The sequence below is a fragment of the Podarcis erhardii genome, assembly GCF_964252035.2.
Source record: "Podarcis erhardii genome assembly, chromosome: 13".
Lineage (NCBI taxonomy): Eukaryota > Metazoa > Chordata > Lepidosauria > Squamata > Lacertidae > Podarcis > Podarcis erhardii.
The window spans coordinates 39,643,711-39,669,599 of NC_138502.1; the positions used below are offsets into that span (position 1 = coordinate 39,643,711).

At 48.2% G+C, this 25,889-nt stretch overlaps 1 protein-coding gene and 1 long non-coding RNA gene across 3 annotated transcripts; one reads left to right on the forward strand and one right to left on the reverse strand.

Moving 5' to 3' along the window:
- The first annotated feature begins 815 nt into the window (after window positions 1-815).
- GFAP (glial fibrillary acidic protein) lies at window positions 816-25,104 on the forward strand. Of its 2 annotated transcripts, XM_081838040.1 has the most exons (9): window positions 823-1,609; window positions 8,793-8,853; window positions 9,152-9,247; window positions 11,190-11,351; window positions 12,868-12,993; window positions 15,187-15,407; window positions 17,752-17,795; window positions 20,930-21,015; window positions 24,668-25,104. In XM_081838040.1, the coding sequence occupies exons 1-9, from the start codon at window positions 1,107-1,109 to the stop codon at window positions 24,707-24,709; spliced, it is 1,341 nt and encodes a 446-aa protein (XP_081694166.1). In that variant the 5' UTR covers window positions 823-1,106; the 3' UTR covers window positions 24,710-25,104. The 2 variants fall into 2 exon arrangements, with proteins under 2 accessions (XP_081694167.1, XP_081694166.1); XM_081838041.1 differs by lacking the exon at window positions 20,930-21,015 and having other exon boundaries at window positions 816-1,609.
- LOC309328365 lies at window positions 6,134-7,484 on the reverse strand. Its single transcript, XR_014150821.1, has 2 exons — window positions 7,410-7,484; window positions 6,134-7,051 (listed from the first exon to the last, which is right to left on the reverse strand). It is a non-coding gene; the product is annotated as an uncharacterized lncRNA (long non-coding RNA).
- Window positions 25,105-25,889: the final 785 nt, after the last annotated feature.

A 25,889-nucleotide genomic window follows, 5' to 3' on the forward strand; every position in this document is an offset into this window, starting at 1 on the left:
CCTCGGACTACATCATAGTACAGGTATTTGTTTTGAATTTTTGAGCTTACATTCATTTCCATATAAAAATCCATGCCTGATTTCCCCTGCCCCTTGCTTTGTTTCAGCAGCCTAATTTGGTGAATCGTTTTTATTGATTTTCCAAATTTTACCAAATCAACCACAAATTAAGACAAATTTAATTCAACTTTTCCAAATTTTGTTTTCTCGCACTCCCTTTTTGGTGTGTCCAAAGTTTCCTCTTGTTTCTGCTTTATTTTCTTCATTGTTTCTAGTTCACATTCCATTCCTAACAGTTCACCTTATAGTGCAATAGTTTTTGAGGGGTTTTAAACTTATTTATCCTTAACCGTCAGCCAATTCCTGCACATACAATATTTCAACATTTGCAATATCGACAAGTTGCTATTGTGAAACAACTGGGAATCATGAATGCTTTATGAGCTACCACAAATCTCCCGAAATCCTGGATCTACCGTCTGCCAGGCACTGGTGTGCAGAATTTACATCACTGGCAGACTTGAGGCCTGGGAGCCTCTCTAGATCTAAGTATTTTGTGTAAAACGCCTGGTTGTTTTGGTCATACAGAACAGCATGCAAAGGAGTGACATTTGTTGTGTGAACGAGCTCTCTGGGCAAAAGTAGGTTTTGCATTTTCATGAACCCCTTTGGCAATCTAGTTTCGCTGCTGTGTTTTTGTCACACTCTTGCCTGTGATTCTGCGGCAAATGAGATGTTTCTTTTTTCATCTTCATCTGCCTGCCGTGTGTTATCATGTCACTGCTGTTGTAGGGAGATCATGGCCATCATAGGTGGGCAAGGACTCTGACCTCGTAGCTCGTCCAAGAGCATTTGCTCTCTTCTCCCATCAAGAACGCTCAAAGCTTCTGCCCAATGCCTTTCTTTTGTTGCTTTGCCAGGGCACAGTGCACTTGGCATGGAAAATGTGAGATGTTAAGGCCTGGCGTGAACCCCATTCCCCCTCCCTCCTCCAGCCTTTCACACGCATATGCTCTGGCGATGGCTAACCCTCTTGTATAAAACCCCTTGCAGCCCACAGAACGAAATCTGTCTGAGTTTGCAGAGCCTGGAGGAGAAGCCTGACCATGGAAGGGCAACGGCTCTCATCCTACGGAAGGCGTTTCGGCACGCAGACTTCCTCCATCCACCACGCCTTGAGGTTCTCGCCAGGGCGCAGGTACCTGTCTTCAGGTGCCGGCACTCGGCTCTCCGTCACCAAGCTGAAGACCTCCAGCCTCAGCTTCCGTGCTGGCCCCAAGTTCTCCCCGGACAAGGTGGATTTTTCCCTGGCCGATGCCCTCAACACCGAATTCAAGGAGACCCGCACCAATGAGAAGGTGGAGATGATGGAGCTGAACGACCGCTTTGCCAGCTACATAGAGAAGGTCCGGTTCCTGGAGCAGCAGAACAAAGTCCTGGTGGCCGAGCTCAACCAAATCCGAGACAAGGAGCCCACCAAGTTGGCCGACATCTACCAGGAGGAGGTGAGGGAGCTCCGCCACCAGGTGGACCAGCTCACCAACTCCAAGGCCCGTCTGGAGATCGAGAGAGACAACCTGCTGGAGGACCTCAACAATCTCCGGCAAAAGTAAGGAAGCTCCAGGGTCTCTTTTCAAGTTTTGACTGGGCTGGGTGGGGTAAAAGGTAAAGGGACCCCTGACCATTAGGTCCAGTCATTGCCGACTCTGGGGTTGTGGCGCTCATCTCGCTTTATTGGCCAAGGGAGCCAGCGTACAGCTTCTGGGTCCTGTGGCCAGCATGACTAAGCCGCTTCTGGCGAATCAGAGCAGCGCATGGAAACGCCATTTACCTTCCCGCCAGAATGGTACCTATTTATCTACTTGCACTTTGACGTGCTTTCGAACTGCTAGGTTGGCAGGAGCAGGGACCGAGCAATGGGAGCTCACCCCGTCGTGGGGATTCGAACCGCCGACCTTCTGATCAGCAAGTCCTAGGCTCTGTGGTTTAACCCACAGCACCAGGGCTGGGTGGGGAAGCACCTGCAAATAGGGAATGAGGCAAGGAAGCAATATGCAGAGGCTTGGGGAATTCAGGATTTGGAGGAGATATGTGAGGTACATCCACATCATGCATTTTAAACACATGGGAACAGGGAATTTATCCCTCACGGAGCTACAGTTCCCAGCACACTTCACGAATTCCAGTTCCCAGGATTCTTGGGGGAACGGCATGTCCTTTTAAACGCATGGTGTGGGTGGGTCCTTTGTGAGTGGGCTTTGCACACTCAGGGTCTTACTGGCTGCCTTGTTTGGCTTGGGAATGGGATTTTTTTTCCAGCAGGTCGTATTGGCAAATGAGTTTTGGGAGGGGTACATTGGCCTTCCTTTGTGGCACGTGGCTAGGCTTGGTAGCTTGACCCATCTGGAGCAGGGAGTGTCAGATTGTGCATCTGGGGAACTCGTGGGTTCCCTGGGGTTCCTCAGATGATTATTAGGAGTTTTCCATGAAAAGACTGGTCATGGGAAATGAGCTTCCCTTGGTGACAGCTTGTGGTCTTCCCTTCCAAGCCAAAGCTGCAGGGGAGTGGCATATAATCTATAGCACATTCTCTATTAACAGAAAAATATAATGAGGCCCAAGCATAGGAGCCAACGCCTAGATGCCAAGGTCCCTTCGTCTTCCCCCAGTAAAATATTTGGGGTGGCAGGGCCTTCCCAAAGTTGATGGGCATTGCCATTCAATTGGTGTGTGTGCTCTGCATCTTGTGATTGATTATGCGGGGTGGGGCATACCTAGGGCCCCCAATATTTCATTCAAGTTGGCTCCCTTGGGCCCAGGAGGTCTGGCCAGTATACCATGTGAACGTGGAAAGTTTCCATAAAGGCAGGAAGCCTGAAAACTGCTAAACTATTGTTATTTCTTCTATGAGCATTTGCTAGTGATCTGCCAGCTCTTTGACTGCAGACTAGGTTAGCTTCCAGGGCTAGCTCTCTTGGAAGCACTAGCCACCGTGTAGTAGGCTCGGGTCGGGCCTGGGCTCGGCCACATGTCCTTGCCCTTCCGGTGCTCTCCTACCTCTCCTCCTCAGTGGTGGCGCCAGCAGGTTGGGACTCCCCTCTTTTTTCTCCTTCTTCTTTCTCTCTATTCCTTCTCCTTCTCCTCCTTCTCCCTGCGTCGGCTCCGGGGCTTTCCTGGCCCCACAGCGCCTCTGGGCAATCGGCCGGGTGACTGGGCGCTCTCGCTCCTGGCTCGATTTGGGTCATGGGAGGGGGGGTCAGCGGTTCCCCCAGTTGACGTGCCAGGCGTCCCCAGTTCTCCCTTAGCAGTGGCAGCAGCAGTCTCAGCAGCACAGTGCCAGTCTGGAAGCGCTGTTGGCTCTGGCTGGCTTCAGGAGCTGCTCACTGCCGTGGTGTCCACCATTTTGCCTCGCTGGAAGCCCCATATGACATGTCTTGTGCCGTTGAACTAATCACGCAACATTCATTCCCTACTAATAAATCTACAACACTTAAAATCCGGGGACATTAAATGAAATCCGGGGACGGATTTTGTCCGGGGACAGATTTGTTAATCCGCAAACTGTCCCTGGGAAACGGGGATGTCTGGTAACCAGTGGCATAGCGTGGGTTGTCAGCACCCGGGGCAAGGCAAGTAATTTGCACCCCCTAACCCGTGGATTTGCGCCTCCTAACCTTAACCCCCAGATGTTGCGCCCGGTGCGGCCGGGCCCCCCCTGCACCCCCCACGCTACGCCACTGCTGGTAACCATACCACAGAGGGTCTGGAACACCTGGAATACCACTGCTAACGTAACGGCAAAAATGACCACAAACACAAATAATTTTTTTAATGACCTCAGAGGAGCAGTGCTGGCTGGTGCCTGTTGAGGCTGGTAGGGCGGAAGGCAGGGAGCCCAACAGTAGGTGGTGCTAGAGAGCCAATGACACGCAGAGCCAACTAATCCAAGTTTTGTGCCCATCCTCTTCCCTGCTGAGTTCTGCAAGGGCAAAACTAGACAGAGGAGGAGGAAGCAGATATCCAGAGACACCCTCTGGACTGGATGTAAACACAAAGGCAGGTGGGCTTCCAGGAATCAGGATGGAGGTTGATGGGGCAGTGCCCCATTCGCCATAATGGAGCAGCCTCCACAGTGAAGAAGGTGGGGGCAGCAACAGCGCCAGGTGCCTCTAACAACGTAATGTTTTGTGCTAGCATCTGGCCCTGAGAGGGCGGTCCATACCAACTGCTGTTGACCATGGGATTGGATATACCAGAGTCACAGTATTGGAAGAGATCACCTACTAGTCCAATCGCCTGCTTAGTGCACAATTGACAATGCAGCATCCCTGACTGATGCCTGTGCAACCTCCCCTTAAAACTGCAGCCCAGGAGAGCCCTTCCTAATCTCTTATTCTTTTTTTTTTTAAAAAAAGATATTTATTAAGATTTTATATGATAAAACAAATACCACAATCAAGCAAAACAAAAGAGAGAGACAATAAAAAACAACACAATCCAACAAGGCTAAGAAGCACAGTAAAAACATAAGAAAAAGAGAATAAGAAAAAACAGAAAATAAAGAAAATCTGGTTTTTTGCTTATTATCTTTATAACCCTCTTTCCTGACTTCCTCACATCTCCCTTTTCTGTGTTTCCCTTTACACAATCAAATTCAGCAATTCCTTACCCTCTTTCAAATCTTATTCAATATTATACATTTCAACGTATTATGTCTTCGATTTTTCCTTTCCTTTTAACTCCATTTTTGCATGTTCTTATAACTTAATCCCTTATATCATTATGTTTAATTTCGACATAATATTACTCTGGCCTTTTCACCCTTTTCTTTTAAAACATTTTTGCATATTCCTTTTAGCTATGTCACTGATGACATATTATCTTTATATCCAACATCATTTTAACATTCAGAAATTTTACAATGTTTTTGGAGATATTCTTTAAACTTCTTCCAGTCCTCTTCCACCGACTCTTCTCCCAGGTCTCGGATTCTGCCAGTCATTTCTGCCAATTCCATATAGTCTATCACTTGCATCTGCCATTCTTCCAGAGTGGGCAAATTTTGTGTCTTCCAATACTTTGCGATGAGTATTCTTGCTGCGGTTGTTGCATACCTAAAAAGTGTTCTATCTTTCTTTAACACCAATTGCCGACAATGCCCAAGAGGAAGGCCTCTGGTTTCTCTAATCTCTTATTCTTTAGAGCAAGTGTAGAGACCTCCAGAAGTTGCTGAACTGCATCATTCCTGGCCATGTTTGCTGGGGCTGATGGGGGTTGAACCTCAGCAATGTCGGGAGGGGTTCCCACACCCAGTGCTTTTTTTCTGGAGGTACTCAAAGTTACCCAATACCGGCACCTCTTTTTTCTATCAGAGAAGCACTCGTTAACTGTGTGGCACTTACTGTAGCAACTTCATGGCAAGGTTGCCAGCTTGGCTCTGCGACTGTGGGTGCCATGCAGTGTGCATGGCCCTGGCACTGAAATTTGTGGGTGCCCAGTCCCTTCATGGGGAATTTTGTGGGTGCTCAGGCACCCAAGGCCCCAGGGAATTGGCATCTATGTTTCATGGTAAGTACTGTCACCTTTCCCCCGGAAGAAAAGCACTGCCAACATCTGCTTTAGAAGGAACGCCCCCCCCCCCCGAGAGGAACAGTTACCAATGTGAGAGAATCTGAGTTCAGCAACAAGGAGGCACAGATCCATCCATTTTGGGTGGACAGTGAGACATGCGCCCACCATCTTGATCAAATGCGATCCCTGGGAACTCTCATTCAAGGTTGAAAATTAGGGGTTTGCTGTGTGATGGGATAACACAGAGACAATTTTAAAAAGCAGGTGAGGCTGGAGTTGCAGGCAAGCTAGTCACTGGTCTGGTTGCCTTTGGTAAGAAATCAACTCTATACCGTGGTACCTCGGGTTACATACGCTTCAGCTTACAGACTCCGCTAACCCAGAAATAGTGCTTCAGGTTAAGAACGTTGCTTCAGGATGAGAACAGAAACCGTGCTCTGGCAGCGCAGAAGTAGGAGGAGGCCCCATTAGCTAAAGTGGTGCTTCAGGTTAAGAACAGTTTCAGGTTAAGTACGGACCTCTGGAATGAATTAAGTACTTAACCCAAGGTACCACTGTACAATTAACAGGAAAGCTTTCCAAAAGTTGCATATTTTATTGCTTGAGGCCACAAGTGAGTAACACAAAGATGTGGGCCAATAAATATGGTTATGGGTTAGTATAGCGTTTATGGACTTAACTGCAGGTGGAACATCTAATAGCTCCTGAGGAGATGGAGAGATGAATTCTTCCTTGCAGCATAGGAAGGATCAATTAACATTACCTCTTGCTTAGCATCCAAGCTACGGACCTGTGGCATAGCCAGCTCCAAACCTTTCCCACCAATATCCTCTCTCCGTTTAATAGCACTAAAGCACTCAGGTGCAGAGCTGGCAACCAGCCCTAGTGTTCCAATAACAGTGTAGGACCAGGGTAGCCGACATGGAGACTTCTAGATTTTGTTGGACTCCAGCTACTATGAGCTCCAGCTGGTACAGTGTATTCCTAACAAGATCAGCAAATAAAACTGCCAATAGCATAATACTGTTGTGCAAATCAATCATGTGGTTGTGTGTACAGTACAGTTGCCACTCCTTAAAAAGGAGATTGTAGATTTTACATAGTTTGGAGAAAGTGGATAGAGAGAAGTTCTCCTCCGTTTCTCATGACACTAGATCCCAGGGTCATCCGATGAAGTGGATGTTAGAAGATTCAGGAGAAACTAAAGGAAATGCCTTTCCACGCATTGGTGGTCACCAGCATGGAAGGTTTTAAATGGAGAAACAGACAAATTCATGGAGGATTAGGCTTTCAGTGGCTACTAGTGATGGCTACGCTTTGCCGCCACTGTCAGAGACAGTATGTGCCTCTGAATATCAGTTTCTGGGAATCGGAAATGGGGAGATGTCAGGGACTGGAATGAAGAGGAGGAGGAATGGTAGAGATCACCTACCCCCTTCTCCTGTAGCTGCCAGAGAAGAGAGAGGCAGTACAGTGGTGCCTCGCAAGACGAAATTAATTCGTTCCGCGAGTTTTTTCGTCTTGCGATTTTTTTCGTCTTGCGAAGCACGGACTTTGGAAAAAGCTTCAAAAATCATCAAAGTCTTCAAAAACCTCAAAAAAGGCTACCACACCGCGTGCTATGAGTTGCTCCTTGAAGTGAATGCACGGTTTTAAGAAAAAGGAAACAAACTTGCAAGACAAAGGGAACAAACTTGCAAGACGTTTTTGTCTTGTGAAGCAAGGCCATATGGAAATCCGTCTTGCGAAGCAACTCAAAAAACGCAAAACTCTTTCGTTTTGCGAGTTTTTCGTCTTACGATGCATTCGTCTTGCGAGGTACCACTGTATTGAATTACAGCAGAACTACGAGGGAGATAACAGCTCAGAGACAGGTGAACAGCAGAGTTATGAGGTGTTAGGAGAAAGAGGGGGGCAGAGCAGCCACTTGACCCATCATCAAAGCCGTCTTACCCATAGAGGCTAGTGGCGCGGGGCACCAGGGTGCCAAATTCTGGAGGGCGCCAGGAAAGAGGTGGAGGCTGGACGTGGCGCCTAACGGCATCAGCTCGCCACCCTCGCCCGCTTCCGCCATGCCACACTGAAGCAGCGCTGTGCCCAGAGCCTCCGCCTGCCATGGCCACCATGGCACGAAGCAGCCAGCTGAGCCGGGAGCCGCCGCGTCCAGCCTCTGCCTCTTCCCGCCAGAGGAGCTGCCCTCCAGCCGCTGGCCACCTCCTCCAGCCCTGCAAAGCTGGGCTAAAAAAGGTCAGCAACGCTGGGAAATGGGCGCCGGAGGGATCTTTGCACCACAGCACCAGATATCCTTAAGACAGCCCTGCGTGTCATTAGACAGCATAGATGATCCACCGTCCCCTACAATGCGACGTTCGTTAAGAGTGCAAGAGCAACGGACGTAGAGACATTTGACCACCGGGGGCCACCGTAGGGCCAGATGCTGTTGCTTAGAGAGGGAAGTTGGAGGGGCTCAGAGTGAACAACTCCATCATGGAAGAATGACTGGATTCTTTGTCTTCTACCGTGATCACTGAATAAATTACAGTGGTGCCCCGCAAGACGAATGCCTCGCAAGACGAAAAACGCGCAAGACGAAAGAGTTTTCCGTTTTTTGAGTCGTTCCACAACACGAATTTCCCTATGGGCTTGCTTCGCAAGACGAAACGTCTTGCGAGTTTGTTTCCTTTTTCTTAAAGCCGCTAAGCCGTTAATAGCCGCTAAGCCGCTAATAGCCGTGCTTCACAAGACGAAAAAACCGCAAGACGAAGAGACTCGCGGAACGGATTAATTTCGTCTTGCGAGGCACCACTGTATAAGCAAGAGCTTTCTTGTTTCCTCCCTGCTTTTTAAAACCATCGGAAGGGAGAATTCCTCAAGCCTGACAGGAGAGTGCTGTTGCACTCCTGCTGGTTGGCTCCCCAAGGGCGGTTGGCCCCCATGAGAACTGAATGTTAGCCCTTTAATCTGATCCTGCAGGACTCTGTTCTTATGCTAATATTATCGCTGCTTTTGTTATTGTTATTTTGTTGTATTAATTGCATGCAAAGCCTGAAGGGTTTGAAAACTTGCAAGTAAACAGCACAGAAATAGAAAAGGTCTGAGGGCCTTGTGGAGGCTTTGACCTTGACATATTTTTTTCCCTTGGTTTCAGCCCCTTGCAGAAGGGAACCGATAATTCAGCATAGCTTCCTGATTTTCCCATCTCTCTCTCTCTCTCATTTAAGGTTACAGGACGAGATTAATCAGCGCCTTGAAGCTGAGAACAATTTGTCTTCCTACCGACAGGTGAGGCGGAAAAAATGACGAATCCCATCCCGGAACTATGGGCAGAGAATGCAAGATGGCCTTGTAGCTTGTAATTGATCTGAAATATTTTCCTCCTTGCTACATCATGTGCATGCATGTATGTGTCTCATGGAAGGGCTGTAGTTGGGACGTCTGTAGCACATGCCAGGGCAACCCTCTTTTACTTTATTTTTAAGAGAGAGAGAGAGCATGCAAGAGGTCCCGTTTTCCTCCCTATACATGACGTTAAGGGCCAAAACAGATAAAATGTCCCTCATTCTCCCCTCTCAATTCTTAGGATGTTGATGATGCTGCGTTGGCCAGAATAGACCTGGAACGTAAAATTGAATCACTTCAAGAGGAGATCAACTTCCTAAAGAAGATCCACGAGGAGGTATGGAATACAGGGCCACCAAACGGAAGCTCCTCCAGCTTGAAAGGCAGTTGGGGTAACAGGCCGGATTGAAGGCCCAGATCCACAGTGTGGCTTGTGCTCTCTTTTCCCTTTAATGCCTGCCAAAAAAAACAACAACCAGCGAGAGGGAGAGAGACATACTGAAAACTGGTTATTTGGTCCCATTGCTGGGAAAGCCAACCGACTCTTCATCTGACTCAGAGGCTCTGGGTTCTAACTGCATTTTTGTGAGGCTCGTTTTTAATGGCGTTTCTCGATTTCATTGTATGTTAACACGACTGCATTTCACTTTATGGGCCATTCAGGTTGAAATGCAGCTTGCAAATTTTAACACAAGCAAGCAAACAAACCTAGACCTTTGATCCTGGAGATGTTATACAGTGGTGCCTCGCAAGGCGAAATTAATCCATTCCGTGAGGCTCTTCATATAGTGGTTTTTTCGTCTTGCGAAGCAAGCCCATTGACAGCTTAGCGGATTAGCACTATTAGCGGTTTAGCGGCTTTTAGCAGATCAGCTGATAAGAAGAAGAAGAAGAAGAGTTTGGATTTGATATCCCGCCTTTCACTCCCCTTCAGAAGTCTCAAAGCGGCTAACATTCTCCTTTCCCTTCCTCCCCCACAACAAACACCCTGTGAGCTGAGTGGGGCTGAGAGACTTCAGAGAAGTGTGACTGGCCCAAGGTCACCCAGCAGCTGCATGTGGAGGAGCAGAGACGCGAACCCGGTTCCCCAGATTACGAGACTACCGCTCTTAACCACTACACCACACTGGCTTAGCGGCTTAGGAAAAGGGGGGGGAGGGGGGAGGGGGGAAAAACCCGCAGGAACTCGCAAGACATTTCGTCTTGCGAAGCAAGCCCATAGGGAAATTCGTTTTGCGAAGCGCCTCCAAAACGGAAAACCCTTTCGTCTAGCGGGTTTTCCGTCTTGCGAGGCGTTCATCTTGCGGGGCACCACTGTATTTCCCATGTATTCCTAAAGGTGTCCAGGTTTCCTAATATGGCACATCTTCCCTCCACACACAAAGGAGGCAAAAATATGTCCACTCGATCTAAACAATGAGCAAGGAGTGTCCAGCACTGCTTAGAATTCTAAGAAGCCAGCAGCAACCTTCACTGACCATCAGTGCAACCTTCAAAGGCTCACTCCACCATCTTGATTCAAAATGGCATCCAACAATATCCTAACATAGACAAAATCCTGTTCCCTGATCTCAGGAACCATTGTGCCAAAGTTATTTAGCTTGTCCGAAGGGATCACTGCAGTCTTGAAAGACTGAGTCTGCCATTTTGTTTCAAAATGGTGCCCAGTGGTATCCAAAGAGTTTAGCAGCTGACCTCCTTCTGCCCCCCTCGGCAATGAATAGACCACACACTGATAAGTAAGTTTAAAATTGCTTTACTTACAGTTTCTAGGTCTCAGTCATGCATTGTCTTATGCAGCAATAATAGATAACACAGACAACATATTCTTGGGTAGAAATACAGAAAAGTAGCTTCAGACATGTGTCTGGGAGCTATCATAAGGCACATCCTGTCTCCATGACTTGCATCTTGAAGAAGAGAGTGAGGAAAGGAAGAGAAGAAACACATCACCTCAAGATCTTGCCCCACAAAAACCCACTCTTTAAAGCTGAATCGAAGCAAATGCCTATTCAGGGTTTCTGCAGATTACCATTTGCTCCGATTCAGCTTTAAAGAGCAGTTTTTCACAGGCAAATCTTCGGGTCAAGGAAAAGGGCATTTGGACATGGACCTCAGACCGTGCCTGGAAAGCACAGAGGAAAGGTAGGTGTGGATAAGTCCTACATTTGTGAATTTGCCCTGATCTGTTCCCCAAGGTCTTAATTGGTCCAGTTTTTTGGAAACCCTGCCCCGTGAATGAGGTTTCTGGATTCATGACTCTTCTGTCCCCTTCTCAGGAGCTTCAGGAGCTTCAGGAGCAGCTGCAGCAGCAACAGGTCCACATCGAGATGGACATGGCCAAGCCGGACTTGACATCTGCCTTGCGCGAGATCCGCATCCAGTACGAGTCCATGGCCTCAAACAACATGCATGAGACTGAGGAATGGTACAAGTCTAAGGTACGTGACCAGGGTGGAGGCCAGCCCAAGGGAAAGTGAAAGACCAAGGATTCCCACAGCTTTGACTAGCATTCCAATTGAATGGGGCTGCCACTCAGATTGCCCATTCTAGACGAACAGGGCCTTGCACCATTGAGATGCTTTGGAAGGTGGCGGTAAGGAATGGGAGGGACGGTGTGGATGAGACTTCTGGTTGCATGCATGGCTAGTGACAATTTTCAGTGCTTGAAGCACAGGGTGCATGTGTCACTCTGGTCTTTTTCTTCACTATTCAGTATAAATCATGTGCATTTTTTAAATTTAATGACATTTCTAGCCCGTACCAGCAATGGTTGCTCCAAACACCTGTGATAACAGGTGCCTTTTCTCCAAGATACTTCCCGTTTTGAGTTCCCTTTGGGTGCTTCCATTTGGTGAAGAAACCATAGACTTCGTTGCCTGAAAATTCAAGCACAATTGCCCTGTCAGGAAGGGAGGTGAAGGGTTTGAAGGTCACAGTGGTGATCAGGTATAAGCTCTGGCGACACAACCTTTTCAACCAGGGGTTGATAAACCCCAGCTTGGGGGCCTAATCCAGTCCCTCTCAAAAAAACAAAAACAAAAAAGCCTTCCCTTCAAGACCTTACTGATCCTGGCAGCAACAGCAAAACAGGGAGGGGACATTAAAGTAGATAGCAGTCAGTATCAATAAACACATTTGTAAAGTTGGGCTATTGATCAGAAGAAGTAATTTAGATGTAGTCAGTACTATTTTTCTAAAAAAAGAGGTGCCAGAACTGAGCATGAACACCTCCCTTGTTCTCTTAGAGTGGCATTTGCGCTCACTTGAGAGGTGCCGGAACTGAGTTCAGTGGTGGAGCCATCCGATTGGGCGCCTGGGGCAGCGCATGCCGTGCGCCCAGGGGCGGGGCCAGCAGCTCGTGGAGGTGGAGCCATCCATCCATGGGGGCGGGGCCAGCCGCCCTTTGGGTGGGGCAAGCCAGGGCAGGACACTCCATGGGGCCTCCAAGAAGTTTGCCTGCCTCCTCCCACTCAGCCACCCTACTGCTGAGGGGGAGGCGGCGGGCGGACCGTCTGGGGTAGCGCAGAGCCTGCAGGCGCCCAAGCCATCGCGTTGCTCCCAGGAGAGATGTGTGGCTCGGCCGTGCTGCAGGCCCTGAGTGCCACCCGGCATTTTGTCACCCCCCTCAGTGGTGACACTTGAGGTGGCCCACACCCACCACACACCCCTTCCTCCACCCCTGAGTTCCAGCAATTCTGGCTGTAAAAAAAGGCCCTGGATACAGTATTGGGTTGGGAATAGCACACTTATGTGGACACGAACTGTCCTTTCCCTGGTCATGTGATTGATCATGGATGAGCAGAGAGGGGGGCAATAACAGCCCGCCCACCCCCATAGCTGATCTGCCCAGATCAGCTGTGGAGAGAGGGTTGTGTTCTGGTGTGAGTGCCCAATGCGAGTGAATGTGTTCCTTGAGCCACGAAACAGAACGTTAACCTGACTTCCGCCTGGTAGTTTGCAGACCTGACCGATGCAGCGGCACGAAACATTGAGGCCCTGCGTCTCGCCAAGCAAGAAGCCAACGAGTATCGCCGGCAGCTGCAGTCCCTCACCTGTGACCTGGAGTCCCTGAGGGGATCGGTAGGTGGAGCTGATGCGGAAATTTGGAGAAGGGAGTTTAAGATTGGGGAAATGAGAAATGGAGACAAACTGGAATCAACAGGTTCATCTGTTTCTGGTTCCCGGCTAAGCCCAATGGAGAGGGCCTCGCCTCTCCCTCCGCCGCAGTCAAATGGAATTGGCCAACAATGGAGGTAGTTCTAGGAGGCGAGGCAACAAATGGCAGCTGGTCCCAGCTGAGCCAGTGGAGGAGGCCTGGCTCTCTCACCTCACTGTCTGAGGCAACCAGTTGGAATGGATAACCTTTACCTTCCCCCCTCCCCTGCCCCACATGACTGACATTCCTTCCTGCCCACAGACACCACTCCATGAAAATTCATCAGCATTTTGCTGCAAATTTCTCATAAGGTACACCTTTTTAGATGCTAATAGGATATTCCCCCCTAATACCTCCCTTTTTGCACAGCTATTCTCCCTAACTGGGACAAGGGTAGCGCTGTGGGTTAAACCACAGAGCCTAGGACAGCCTGCCACACTTAGTGGTTCACACTATAATTGAAATTGAAATACTTTATTGTCACTTGTGGTGCTGTGGGTTAAACCACAGAGCCTAGGGCTTGCCGATCAGAAGGTCGGCGGTTCGAATCCCCGTGACGGGGTGAGCTCCCGTTGCTCAGTCCCTGCTCCTGCCAACCTAGCAGTTCGAAAGCACAAAGTGCAAGTAGATAAATAGGTACCGCTCCAGTGGGAAGGTAAATGGTGTTCCATGCGCTGCTCTGGTTCGCCAGAAGTGGCTTAGTCATGCTGGCCACATGACCCGGAAGCTGTATGCCGGCTCCCTCGGCCAATGAAGCGAGATGAGCACTGCAACCCCAGAGTCGTCTGTGACTGGACCTAATGGTCAGGGGTCCCTTTACCCTTACCTTTTTCTTCTCCCTAATATAATGCAATTTGGTATATTATTTTCATTCACATATGCATCTGTACACACACTTTACTCTTACATTATTTTTGCCTGTGTTACTTGGCTGGAGAATGGTGTTGCAAAATTCAGATAGTTAGTTTTTTCCCCATTTCAATATGCATTTTATTTTTTTGAAAAATCACAAATTGGGTAAGTTTGCCTCTAAGTGCAAATTGAATCAAATGTCTCCCCAATCCCTAACTGGGGCAAGCTGCTATTGGGTATTCCTTTTCCAGCATTGTCTCCTATGTAGAAAGCAATTGTTTCACCTAGTCCTTATGTAATGCCATTACGCAATAATATGAAAGGGTTGGCTTGTTCCTGAGTGTGCCTTGTCTCCTCTTCCTTCCCTGTAGTAGTAGTAGTAGTAATAATAATAATAATAATAATTTATTTATACGTCTCTGGCTGGGTTTCCCCAGCCACTCTGGGCAGCTCCCAACAGAATAATAATAATAATAATAATAATAATAATAATAGCGATAAAACATCAAACATTAAAAATTTCCCTATACAGGGCTGCCTTCATATGTCTTCAGAAAGTCAGGTAGTTGTTTATTTCCTTGACATCTGATGGGAGGGCGTTCAGAAGGGCGGGCGCCACTACCGAGAAGGCCCTCTGCCTGGTTCCCTGCAACCTCACTTCTCACAATGAGGGAACCGCCAGAAGGCCCTCGGAACTGGACCTCAGTGTCTGGGCTGAATGATGGGGGTGGAGACGCTCCTTCAGGTATACTGGGCCGAGGCTGTTTAGGGCTTTAAAGGTCAGCACCAACACTTTGAATTGTGCTCGGAAACATAATGGAAGCCAATGTAGGTCTTTCAGGACCTGTGTTATATGGTCTCGGCGGCCACTCCCAGTCACCAGGCTAGCTGCCCCATTCTGGATTAGTTGTAGTTTCCAGGTCACTTTCAAAGGTAGCCCCACATAGAGCGCTGTTCCTCATTGCTTATGCCTCTTTGGCTCATGAGCCATTATTGGTCAGCTGCAAACTGCCTTGAGTGCTTTGGCAGAAAGGCAGGAACTGAATGTACGGCAGTTCATGAGGGAAATGAGCGAAAGGTATATATTCCCAGAATGTATGTCACTTTCAGCCTCCAAGCTGGGTCCAACATGGATGTTGCTGACATGGCTTATAACCTCCCCACGTCAGCTGTGGGCTCAGGGTGTCCCTTCCCCTTTGCAGGTTAGTAACAGACCACTTGTTTTGTTGCATTCGCCAGTGACGCTTCCCTTGTCCTCATTACAGAACGAATCTCTGGAGAGGCAGCTGAGGGAGATGGAAGACCGCTATGCCCTCGACACTGCCGCCTACCAGGACACAGTGATTCGGCTAGAGGAAGACACCCGCAGCCTCAAGGAGGAAATGGCTCGTCACCTCCAGGAATATCAGGACCTCCTCAATGTCAAGCTGGCTTTAGATATTGAGATTGCCACCTACCGCAAACTCTTGGAGGGGGAGGAAAGCAGGTAGTGCCCAGAAACTCCCATAGCCATAGTGTTGTGACATACCATATTTTTCGCCCTATAGGGCACACCGGCCCATAGGGCGCACCTAGGGTTTTTTTTTGGGGGGGGGAATAAAGAAAAAAAATATATTTCCCCCCCCAGGCGCGGGGCTGGGGCGGGGGAAGCCCGAGCTTCCCCCGACTCCAGCCCCCGGAACAGGCTGCTATCCGCAAGACTGGGGAGTCCGCAGGAACTCCCGCAGGCTCCCCAGGCTTGCAGATATCTGCCTGGGTTGTGCTGCGGAGTGCTCCCTGGGTTTCGGGCTGCAGGCTGCTGTCCGCAAGCCTTGGGAGCCCGGCGGGAACTCCCGCCAGGCTCCCAAGGCTCGCGGATAGCTTCCTGAAGCCTGGAGAGCGAGAGGGGTCGGTGCACACCGACCCCTCTCGCTCTCCAGGCTCCAGCGAAAGCCTGCATTCGCCCCATAGGACGCACACACATTTCCCCTTCATTTTTGGAGGGGAAAAAGTGCATCCTATAGGGCGAAAAATACGGTATTTTACATGGAATTGCTGGGGAGCCTGTCAGAGCAATACAAAGCTCCTTAAAAGCCCTGCGTGTTAGGCTTGTTCTACATATATGCAGCCAAATGAGGGGGCTGAGTCTTGGCGGTGAAATGGACCGTACCACTTCAGACTACAGTTAGGGGGTCTCATTTTAAATGTGAGCAGTGTTAAATACACACAACTCCCCACAAGTAGGGAATCAGCACAGTGGGAAAGTGGGCTGGGCTGTGAACACTTACAAATGGCAAGTCCCACCCATAATCTAAAGTGGTATAGTCAACTCTTATTGTCTTAGGAATCTTCCAGTTCATTCTGCTTCAAGGAGAGACCAGGCCTCCCTCTAAACTTGGATGGGTCTCATAAGGGTAATTTTAAAAAATGAGCCTCCAAGTCAGCTTGTTGCTAGTCAGACGACAGGGTGAGCTCCCGTTGCTCTGTCCCAGCTTCTGCCAACCTAGCAGTTTGAAAGCACACCAGTGCAAGTAGATAAATAGGTACTGCTGTGGTGGGAAGGTAAACGGCGTTTCCGTGCGCTCTGGTTTCCGTCATGGTGTTCTGTTGTGCTAGAAGCGGTTTAGTCATGCTGGCCACATGACCCAGAAAGCTGTCTGTGGACAAATGCAGTCTCCCTCAGCTTGAAAGTGAGATGAGCATTGCAACCCCATAGTCACCTTTGACTGGACTTAACTGTCCAGGGGTCCCTTTACCTTTTTACCTAGTCAGGTTCTCTGGTTTAATACTGGAAATATTGCCAAGTACTGTTGCTTTGAACCTGATCTTCCAGGGCACCAAGCATTCCTTGATCTAATGTGTCACTGTGTAGGTGCTGTATCCAGGATCCACTGTGCTAAAACCCTCCAGTAGACCCGGGGATGACTCATACCAAATAGCATTTGAATATGACCAAATGATTCCTGTCAACCTCTGTTGGTGTTGTCCTTAAGTCAGAAAAAACTGTTGTTCTTTTCCACCTGAAGGCATTTTGGACTACTGCTCCCATCATCCATGACCATTGGCCAGGTTGGCTGTGGCTGATGGGAGTGGTACTCCAACACAAGCTGGGGAAGGGTGTTGTTTGCCATGTTACTTCTGCCAGATCAGCCATTTTGTGAGATTTGTGCTTCTCACCCGAGCTCCTTTGGCTCTGCTGCTTATCCAGTACAAAACCTGGAATTACCGTATTTTTCGCTCTATAAGATGCACCAGACCACAAGACGCACCTAGTTTTTGGAGGAGGAAAACAATAAAAAATATATTCTGAATCTCAGAAGCCAGAACAGCAAGAGGGATCGCTGCGCAGTGAAAGCAGCAATCCCTCTTGCTGTTCTGGCTTCTGTGATAACTGCGCAGCCTGCATTCGCTCCATAGGACGCACACACATTTCCCCTTACTTTTTAGGAGGGAAAAAGTGAGTCTTATAGAGCAAAAAATACGGTAATTAATTAAAGATGCAAGGTTGGGGAAGGATTGAATTAGGACGGATCAAGGGCAGCTCATCCTGATTCGCCACAGGAACAGGAAGTTGGTGCCCTGCACTCGTCACCAAAGCCACCCTCATCTGAGTTGCGCAAAGCGACAGCAGTGACGGCGGGTTCTGGTGAGATCTCTTGCAGGATCAAATGGAGCACATGAGATCTCTTCAGACTTTGGCAAGGTCTCGTGAGATCTCAGTGGCTACTGCTGCCTCCTCTTGCGGTTCCACCACCTGAGGCTGCAACCTTAGCCTGCCTCTTGGGTGGGCTGGCCCTGGGACTGTTTCGAAAACCCACTCTCTTTTCCTTTTCTTCCTTGTGTCTTTGCAGGATCACCATTCCAGTGCAGACCTTCTCCAACCTTCAGATCCGAGGTAAGGAACCCATTCTGTCATGAGGATGGCTGTTGCCATGTGACCACACACAAATGAGGCAGCAACTGTACGTGGGCTGCCCCGTGAATCCACTGGATGAAATAGTGGAAGAACGTTGCCTCAGGAAAGTGAGGAAAATTCTCAGGGATGATTCACACCCTGGCTGGCACTTTCTTGATCTCCTGCCGTCAGGCAGAAGATATAGAAGCATGATTAGTCGCACCAACAGGGTAAAGAACAGCTTCTATCCGTAGGCTGTTAGGCTACTGCTGAATGAAAAGATAACAACAGGGCAACTGACTGTTTGGTGGTTGTGCGTCAGTAAACGAGGGGAATTAAGACTAAGAGAGCTGAGTAGGGGGTGCTCATGTAATCTCACTGTATACAAGTTGTAAAGGTAAAGGGACCCCAGACCATGAGGTCCAGTCGTGACTGACTCTGGGGTTGCAGCGCTCATCTCACTTTATTGGCCGAGGGAGCCGGCGTACAGCTTCCGGGTCATGTGGCCAGCATGACTAAGCCGCTTCTGGCGAACCAAAGCAGCGCACGGAAACACTGTTTACCTTCCCGCTGGAGCGCTACCTATTTATCTACTTGCACTTTAATGTGCTTTCAAACTGCTAGGTTGGCAGGAGCAGGGACCGAGCAACGGGAGCTCACCCCGTCACGGGGATTCGAACCGCCAACCTGCTAATCGGCAAGCCCTAGGCTCTGTGGTTTAACCCACAGCACCACAAGTGACAATAAAGTATTTCAATTTCAATTATAGTGTGAACCACTAAGTGTGGCAGGCTGTGTGGCAGCAGATCAGGTGAGGCAGGTGGTGACAGTGGCAGGTATGATAGTGGCAGCAGGGCAGGGCAGCACTTTCTGTTTTGAAACAAACAGCGAAATGGGATGTGCTGCCGCTGCACCTAATCTATTCCGAAGGTAGTAAGACCAATACGTATTGGAAAACTTCTATTGTCTTCTGCTTTGCCGATGCCTTTCTCCACCGACACCACTATAATCATATTTGTGCCTTTCTGGATCAATCCTAAAGGCCTTCATTGTTCTATTTCTGGCCTCAAGGATGCCTTTTGGCAGGCTAGAAGCAGGATGAGGAAGGGGTTGCGAGTGGGTCGCGCAAGATGTGGGTCACGGGAGCTGCGAATATCAACAACAGGCACTCATTGGCAAGAGGAAGGAAAGGGGAGAGTGGTTGTATTCCAAGCCTCTGGCTCCTGTCTATTTTACTATTTACCATATTTTTTGCTCCTAAAAAGTAAGGGGAAATGTGTGTGCATCTTATGGAGCGAATGCAGGCTGCACAGCTATCCCAGAAGCCAGAACAGCAAGAGGGATTGCTGCTTTCACTGCACAGCGATCCCTCTTGCTGTTCTGGCTTCTGAGATTCAGAATATTTTTTTTTCTTGTTTTCCTCCTCCAAAAATTAGGTGCGTCTTGTGGTCTGGTGCGTCTTATAGAGCGAAAAATACGGTATTTTTGAAAACCAGTGGTGCCATTGGAGGGACGACTTGGGGGGCAGAAGAGCTGGAATCCCACCCAATGGAATGAGCAGGAGGAACCCCAAACTCAGTAGGATTACCACATTTTGAGTATGGCACTACACATTGCCATCTAAAAGCTCCCCACCCTTGTAAGAACGTACAAGTTCAGAGTCTAAAATAATCAACTGCACTGCAGAGAGAAGGCACTTTACCTCTCCTTTTTCAATACAGGAAGGGAGGGAGAGTAGGTTTCTAATCCTGGCACCCAATGAAATGCCGATATCTGTAAGATGGGGCATGTGCAATCTAGGAGAGGCTGCAAAGAGGAGCTGAGCAGGAAAAGCTAACCATTTCCCTACGCACTGCAGTTTTTCGACACCTCTTGTGTGCGCTGTAGGAGATACAGGCAAATGTAGCTGCTGCGTTGGGGACCCCTGGATTAAAACAGCTTCCTATATGCCAAAAAACCTTCCTAAAACTGAAGTCTTTGGAAATTAATTGGGATCCAATGAAGGCGTTTCCTACACTCATGTCCTTCTGAAATCCATCTCCCATCAACAAGGCTTGTTTCAAGGCCATGGCTAATACTAGCTTCTAACCAGGAAGTTCCCAGCTCACTCTTTGACTGATGTTCTGTGCATCTTTACTTGTCTTGGGGAGCAGGTCCCATTGGGTACAATAGTAAAGGTAAAGGACCCCCGGATGGTTAAGTCCAGTCAAAGGTGACTATGGGGTTGCAATGCTCATCTCGCTTTCAGGCTGAGGGAGCTGGCGTTTGTCCATAGACAGCTTCCTGGGTCATGTGGCCAGCATGGCTGAACCACTTCTGGTGCAACTGAACTGCTTCTGGCACTGTGACGGAAACCAGAGAGCGTGCAAACGCCTTTACCTTCCTGCTTCAGTGGTACCTATTTATCTACTTGCACAGGCGTGCTTTTGAACTGCTAGGCTGGCAGAAGCTGGGACTGAGCAACGGGAACTCACTCTGTTGCGGGGATTCAAACTGCCGGCCTTCTGATCGGCAAGCCCAAGAGGCTCAGTGGTTTAGACCACAGTGGCACCCATGTCCCTGTTTACAATAGTACTTAACTCCAGTAAACATAACTAGAGGTGCGTTGTTAGACGCCACACCAGTTCTCTTCTGTGCCAGCTGCTACTAGATTTCATTTAATTGCACACCTCTGTTCCACTTTGATTCTTCTTTGTGATCACTTTGGTTGTTCTTGTTGCCATATGGGAGGCTGCTTGAAAAACCTCTGAAAGGAAAACTCCTTGAAGAGGAATTTGTATGCGTGTTACTAAGATGTTTGTTGGTCAAGGTCAAGGTACTACAATTTAGGATCACTTAGATCTAGCTCCCTGCTACCTAGCAAGTTCTCTCCCCCCCCTTCCTTGACTCTGGTTGCCCTTCACTGCAGCTGCATCAGAGTGCAGAAGGAGCTGAGTTTTAGCTCACTGTTCAATACTGTTCTCTCTCACACACATTCTCCCAGACCCATAACATTTCCTTCTGTTTCTTTCCTTGTGGTCTCGCGGGCCAGCTCAAAGTCTATCACAGATGAACAGTGTTTGCCTTCTCCAGGTCACAATTCAGTAACTACCACACTATGACAATGACCAGGCTGTTCTTTCCCTCCTCACCAGAGACCAGCCTGGACACAAAGTCCGTTTCTGAGGCCCACCTGAAGAGGAGTATTGTGGTCAAAACAGTGGAGACAAGAGATGGAGAGGTAGGCAAAAACTACCCAGGCCTTCGTTTTCTGATCACATGATTGAAAGATCTAGCAATCCAACCTTTTCTTTCCAAACACCTGTAGAATCTATGGACATGCCTGCCCCACTCATTTTATTTTTAATCCTCCAGGAAATAGATTCCTCAGTCTCCTTCGTTATCATGCTCTGTCGCTGAGCTGCTCCTAGTTAGGAAATTCTTCCTAATATTCAAACCTCCTTCCTCTCTGTAGTTTTAATCTTGTCACTGGTGAGAGACTGTAGCCCTTTTAATCTTCCAATATCTCTTGGCTTCTTGGGACTATATATACCAGCCTCCTTCCGCCTTTCCTGGTAGGATTTGTCTTCTAGAACCTCCGCCTATCATCTTGCAATGATTCCCTCTGCATCCTATTTCAATTTATCAGCATTTTCTTCTTTCACTGTGCTACCCAGGGCCCCAAATGAGTGCTCCCCGGCACTGAGAAAAGCAGTGTTATTTATCTGTAACGTCTTACGTCTTGGGTCTGATGTTTCTGTTTGGAGACAACCAACCAGCAATGGTCTTGGGCTTTTGAGCTGAAGCACCACATGACTGGCATCTGTTTGTTATCCATTGGAGACTACGCATTTCCCTCAGGCATGCTAACCAGTTGTCCTTGTGCACAAACCGGGGTTCCTTCTTCCTATGTGTAACACTTGATATTTCTTGTTGGCATTCATCCCCTTGGGTTTCTCTGCCATTGCCTCCGGTTTTATGATGTTGGAAACATGAGGGAGATTTATAACTTAGGCTTGTGGGCAGTAGAAAATAACTTTTCTTCCTTCCAGAATTGGTGTCGAGATGGATGGCTGGAACATGAGTCAAAATGGATGGGAGAATGAATTCTCTAACATGGTCACAGCAAGCTTTTCCAAGTTTGGGGTTTGGGGAATGGTTTGCCCATCAGCATAGAACTATGCATCTTGATGGACTGTATCTCAGTTCCTGTTCTAGCGTCAGTAAAAACAATAGCAAATAAAGTATTTAAAAAGAAAAGAAAAGAGGGAGCAGGCACTTGGGAATAAGTAATTAAAGTTCTGATGCTATAGAGACAGTGTGTGTCAGATGGCAGAATAAAGGCCTGCTTTTCTGCCTTGCCTGCTAGTGCCTACAAAAAAATTAGGCAGTGTTGGTCAGCAGGCAAAAGTTATACTGCAAGGATGAAGCTGTGCTCCTGACAATACTTTATTCCCTCAGTGAGCACTCTGTTCAGCCTGAGATACTACATAGCTCAGATCAAAGGTCTTGCAAGCTGACTCCTGAGGAAATGCATAGTCTGGAGAATTGAACAGAGCAGAATAACAAACCTGGAAAGTATCGGGCCATAATTATAATTATTATTAATACTTATACCCCGCCCATCTGGCTGGGTTTCCCCAGCCACTCTTGGTGGCTCCCAACAGAATATTAATAATAATAAAGCAATAAAACATCAAACATTAAAACTTCCCTAAAAAGGGCTGCCTTCAGATGTCTTCTAAAAGTCAGATAGTTGTTTATTTCCATGACATCTGATGGGAGGGCGTTCCACAGGGCAGGCGCCACCACCTAGAAGGCCCTCTGCCTGGTTCCCTGCAACTTCACTTCTTGCAGTAAGGGAACTGCCAGAAGGCCCTCAGAGGAGGCCCTCAGTGAATGATGGGGGTGGAGACACTCCTTCAGGTATACTGGGCTGAGGCCATTTAGCGCTTTAAAGGTCAACACCAACACTTTGGATTGTGCTCAGAAACGTACTGAGAGCCCATGTAGGTCTTTATATGTTATATGGTCTTGGTGGCTGCTCCCAGTCACCAGCCTAGCTGCCGCATTCTAGATTAGTTGTAGTTTCCGGGTCACCTTCAAAGGTAGCCCCACATAGGGCGCATTGCAGTAGTCCATAGCTTCCCACTGTGCACAGAAGACATGTGTGTGGTGGGGTGTAAATAGTTATTTGGGATAATCCTGAATATTTACCTAGTTCTAAAGCGCTTCATGTATTGTTGCATTGTGAACCGCCCTGAGATCTATGGATATGGGGTGATGTACAAATTTAATAAATAAAATATAGCATCTTGTTATAATTCTCACAGTGGCCTTATAAAGGTAAGCCAGTACAGTGGTACCTTGGTTTACAAACTTAACCCGTTACGGAAGTCTGTTCTTAAACCAAAGTGTTCTTAAACCAAGGCGTGCTTTCCCATAGCAGCGGGGGACTCAATTTACAAATGGAACGCACTCAACATGTACTGCTTCCAAGGCAAAGTTCACAAACCAAAACACCTACTTCTGGGTTTGCAGCGTTCTTAATCCAAGTTGTTCATAAACTAAGCTGTTCTTAAACCAGGGTACCACTGTACTATTATCCCCATAATGTGGATGAGAGGCTTGACTAACACAGCTTAGTGAACAGGTTTGTGGCACATTCAAAGTGGAGACTTCCTGTTTCGTTGCTTTGTCTCTTGTGGCTGATAGCTACACCAGCCCTTTTGCTCCTGACTATGCACCAGCCCTTTTGCTCCTTACTATGCGGGATGCGGGTGGCGCTGTGGGTAAAACCTCAGTGCCTAGGACTTGCCGATCGTAAGGTTGGTGGTTCGAATCCCCGCGGCAGGGTGAGCTCCCGCCGTTCAGTCCCAGCTCCTGCCCACCTAGCAGTTCGAAAGCACCCCTAAGTGCAAGTAGATATATAGGGACCGCTTTATAGCGGGAAGATAAACAGCGTTTCCGTGTGCTGCGCTGGTGCTGGCTCGCCAGATGCAGCTTTGTCACGCTGGCCACGTGACCCGGAAGTGTCTTCGGATAGCACCGGCTCCCGGCCTATAGAGCGAGATGAGCCCGCAACCCTAGAGTCGGTCACGACTGGCCCGTACGGGCAGGGGTACCTTTACCTTTACCTTTATGCAGTTAAATATACATATAGCTGGACTGCTGCAAAGGCATGAAATTTGAGCTAGGCCCTCATTGTTTCCCTCTTTCTTCTTCTGCCAGGATGGGGGCTTAAATCTCCTCTCCTCCGCTGGTACATTTTCCAGACCTGCCCTGCTGGTTTACTTCCATCCAGGAAAACAAACCATGACCTTTTAGGGTTAAATAGATGCAGCTAAAACATAAAAAAGAAAGCTGGCTTTACATACCCTCCAACATTTATCCAATGAAAATAGGGATGTCCTATTTAATATTAATATTATTACTATTAATAATAATAATAATACCCCACCCATCTGACTGGGTTGTCTCAGCCACTCTGGGCAGCTTCCAACATATATAAAAACATAATAAAACATTAAACATTTTTAAAAAACACTTCCCCATGCAGGGTTGCCTTCAGACGTTTTCTAAATGTTGTAGAGTTACTTAGCTCCTTGGCTCGGTGGGTCGCATAACTCCAATTTCAATTAAGTGTCACCAGGATTGGCAATAATCTTGTGCATCAACCATCAAGTTACTAGTTCTGTGCTGCCATAGACCCTGCTTTGATTTTGATTTTTAGGGGACAGGTGGGAGTAAGCAATGGGAACCTGAAGCATTTAGAAGGGAGCACACAAAGTTTCAAAATGAATAGGAGCTGTTTTGTGGCCGCTGAAAGCTAGCTTGCAACCCAAGCAGGGTGAATAACCTCCCTCCCATTCTTCTCCCCACTCTGCCTGCAGGTGATCAAGGAGTCAACCCAGGAGCACAAGGAAGTGGTGTGAAGCCAGCGGCCACGAAGTAAAAGCCACACTAGCGAAGGGAGGGAGGAGACGCCTGTAGCTGTAGGACGCTAGGAGAAGCTTGCCTCCCTTTCTGACGCTTCAGGGCTATGGCCCCAAAACAGCTCCGCACGCCGAATATGCCGCTGCTGTGAGGGGTGGGAAACATTTGCAAATTTAACTATTGCTGGGAAAGTATAGCCAGGTGCTGCCTCTTGGGCCTCAGTTGCCTGGTGCTTCAGGTGGGGTTTGCCCCCCCCCCCCCCCGCTTTCTCACATCTTGTATGCTTCCAATGAGGCACCGTTTTTAGACTGGGCTGTAGCTCTCCTAGATGTTATCCGCCTTGGGCTTAACACCAAAACTTGCTGCTTCTCAATAAACCTACTAATGAATAGGATCCGTGTTTACTGTTGATGCTGGGAGAGGGGTGTGTGTGTGAGAGAGAGGCCTAGAAGGGAGGTATTTCAAGGGGAACAATGGTAGGAAGTTAGCTTGTCTGCCCCAGAAGTATAACACATGTCCTTAAGAAACTGAAATATACTCAGAGTCGAGAGTGGATTTCATGCTCTTTATTCAGCTCATAGTGGTGAGGAGGAATGGAAGTTCCCCCAGAATGTCTGCTTTATATACATTATTTACACAATGGGCCCCATGTGATTGGCTAATTCCGGGATTCTCCTGTAGGCCAATCAGGTCGCAGATTCACTTCCACCTGGAGCTGGATTGGGTGGCTCCTGTGGACCAATTAGACTGCTGTATTCTGGAGCCTATTGTTCTGGGACCAATCAGGCTGCTGCATTTTGGATCCTATTCAACTCAGTACATAACAGAAACGCATGTGACAAGATAGCAATTCATCTTGCAAATTATCCCAAAATAGTGAAAACGGTCCCACAAAGCTGTTAAAAATGTCTTGTTGAGGGGGAAATTGGGAGCTTCCCTCCTAGTGCTAGTAAACACTGTGGGATAGAGTGGGGAGTTATCAGGACCACATCAGGAGAGGGGTCTTTGCTGTTCTTCCCATATGACAGCTACAGTATTTAAAACCTTAAAGCTGTCCCTGTCAGCTAGTTTGCTCCTGCATTGGATGAGTTTTGTTCATTTGTGAAGTTTCCCCCCCTGCTAGATTTGGAGTTGTAAAGGAATGCCAGTCAAAGTTGGCTAGTGACTGCAGTTTCCACC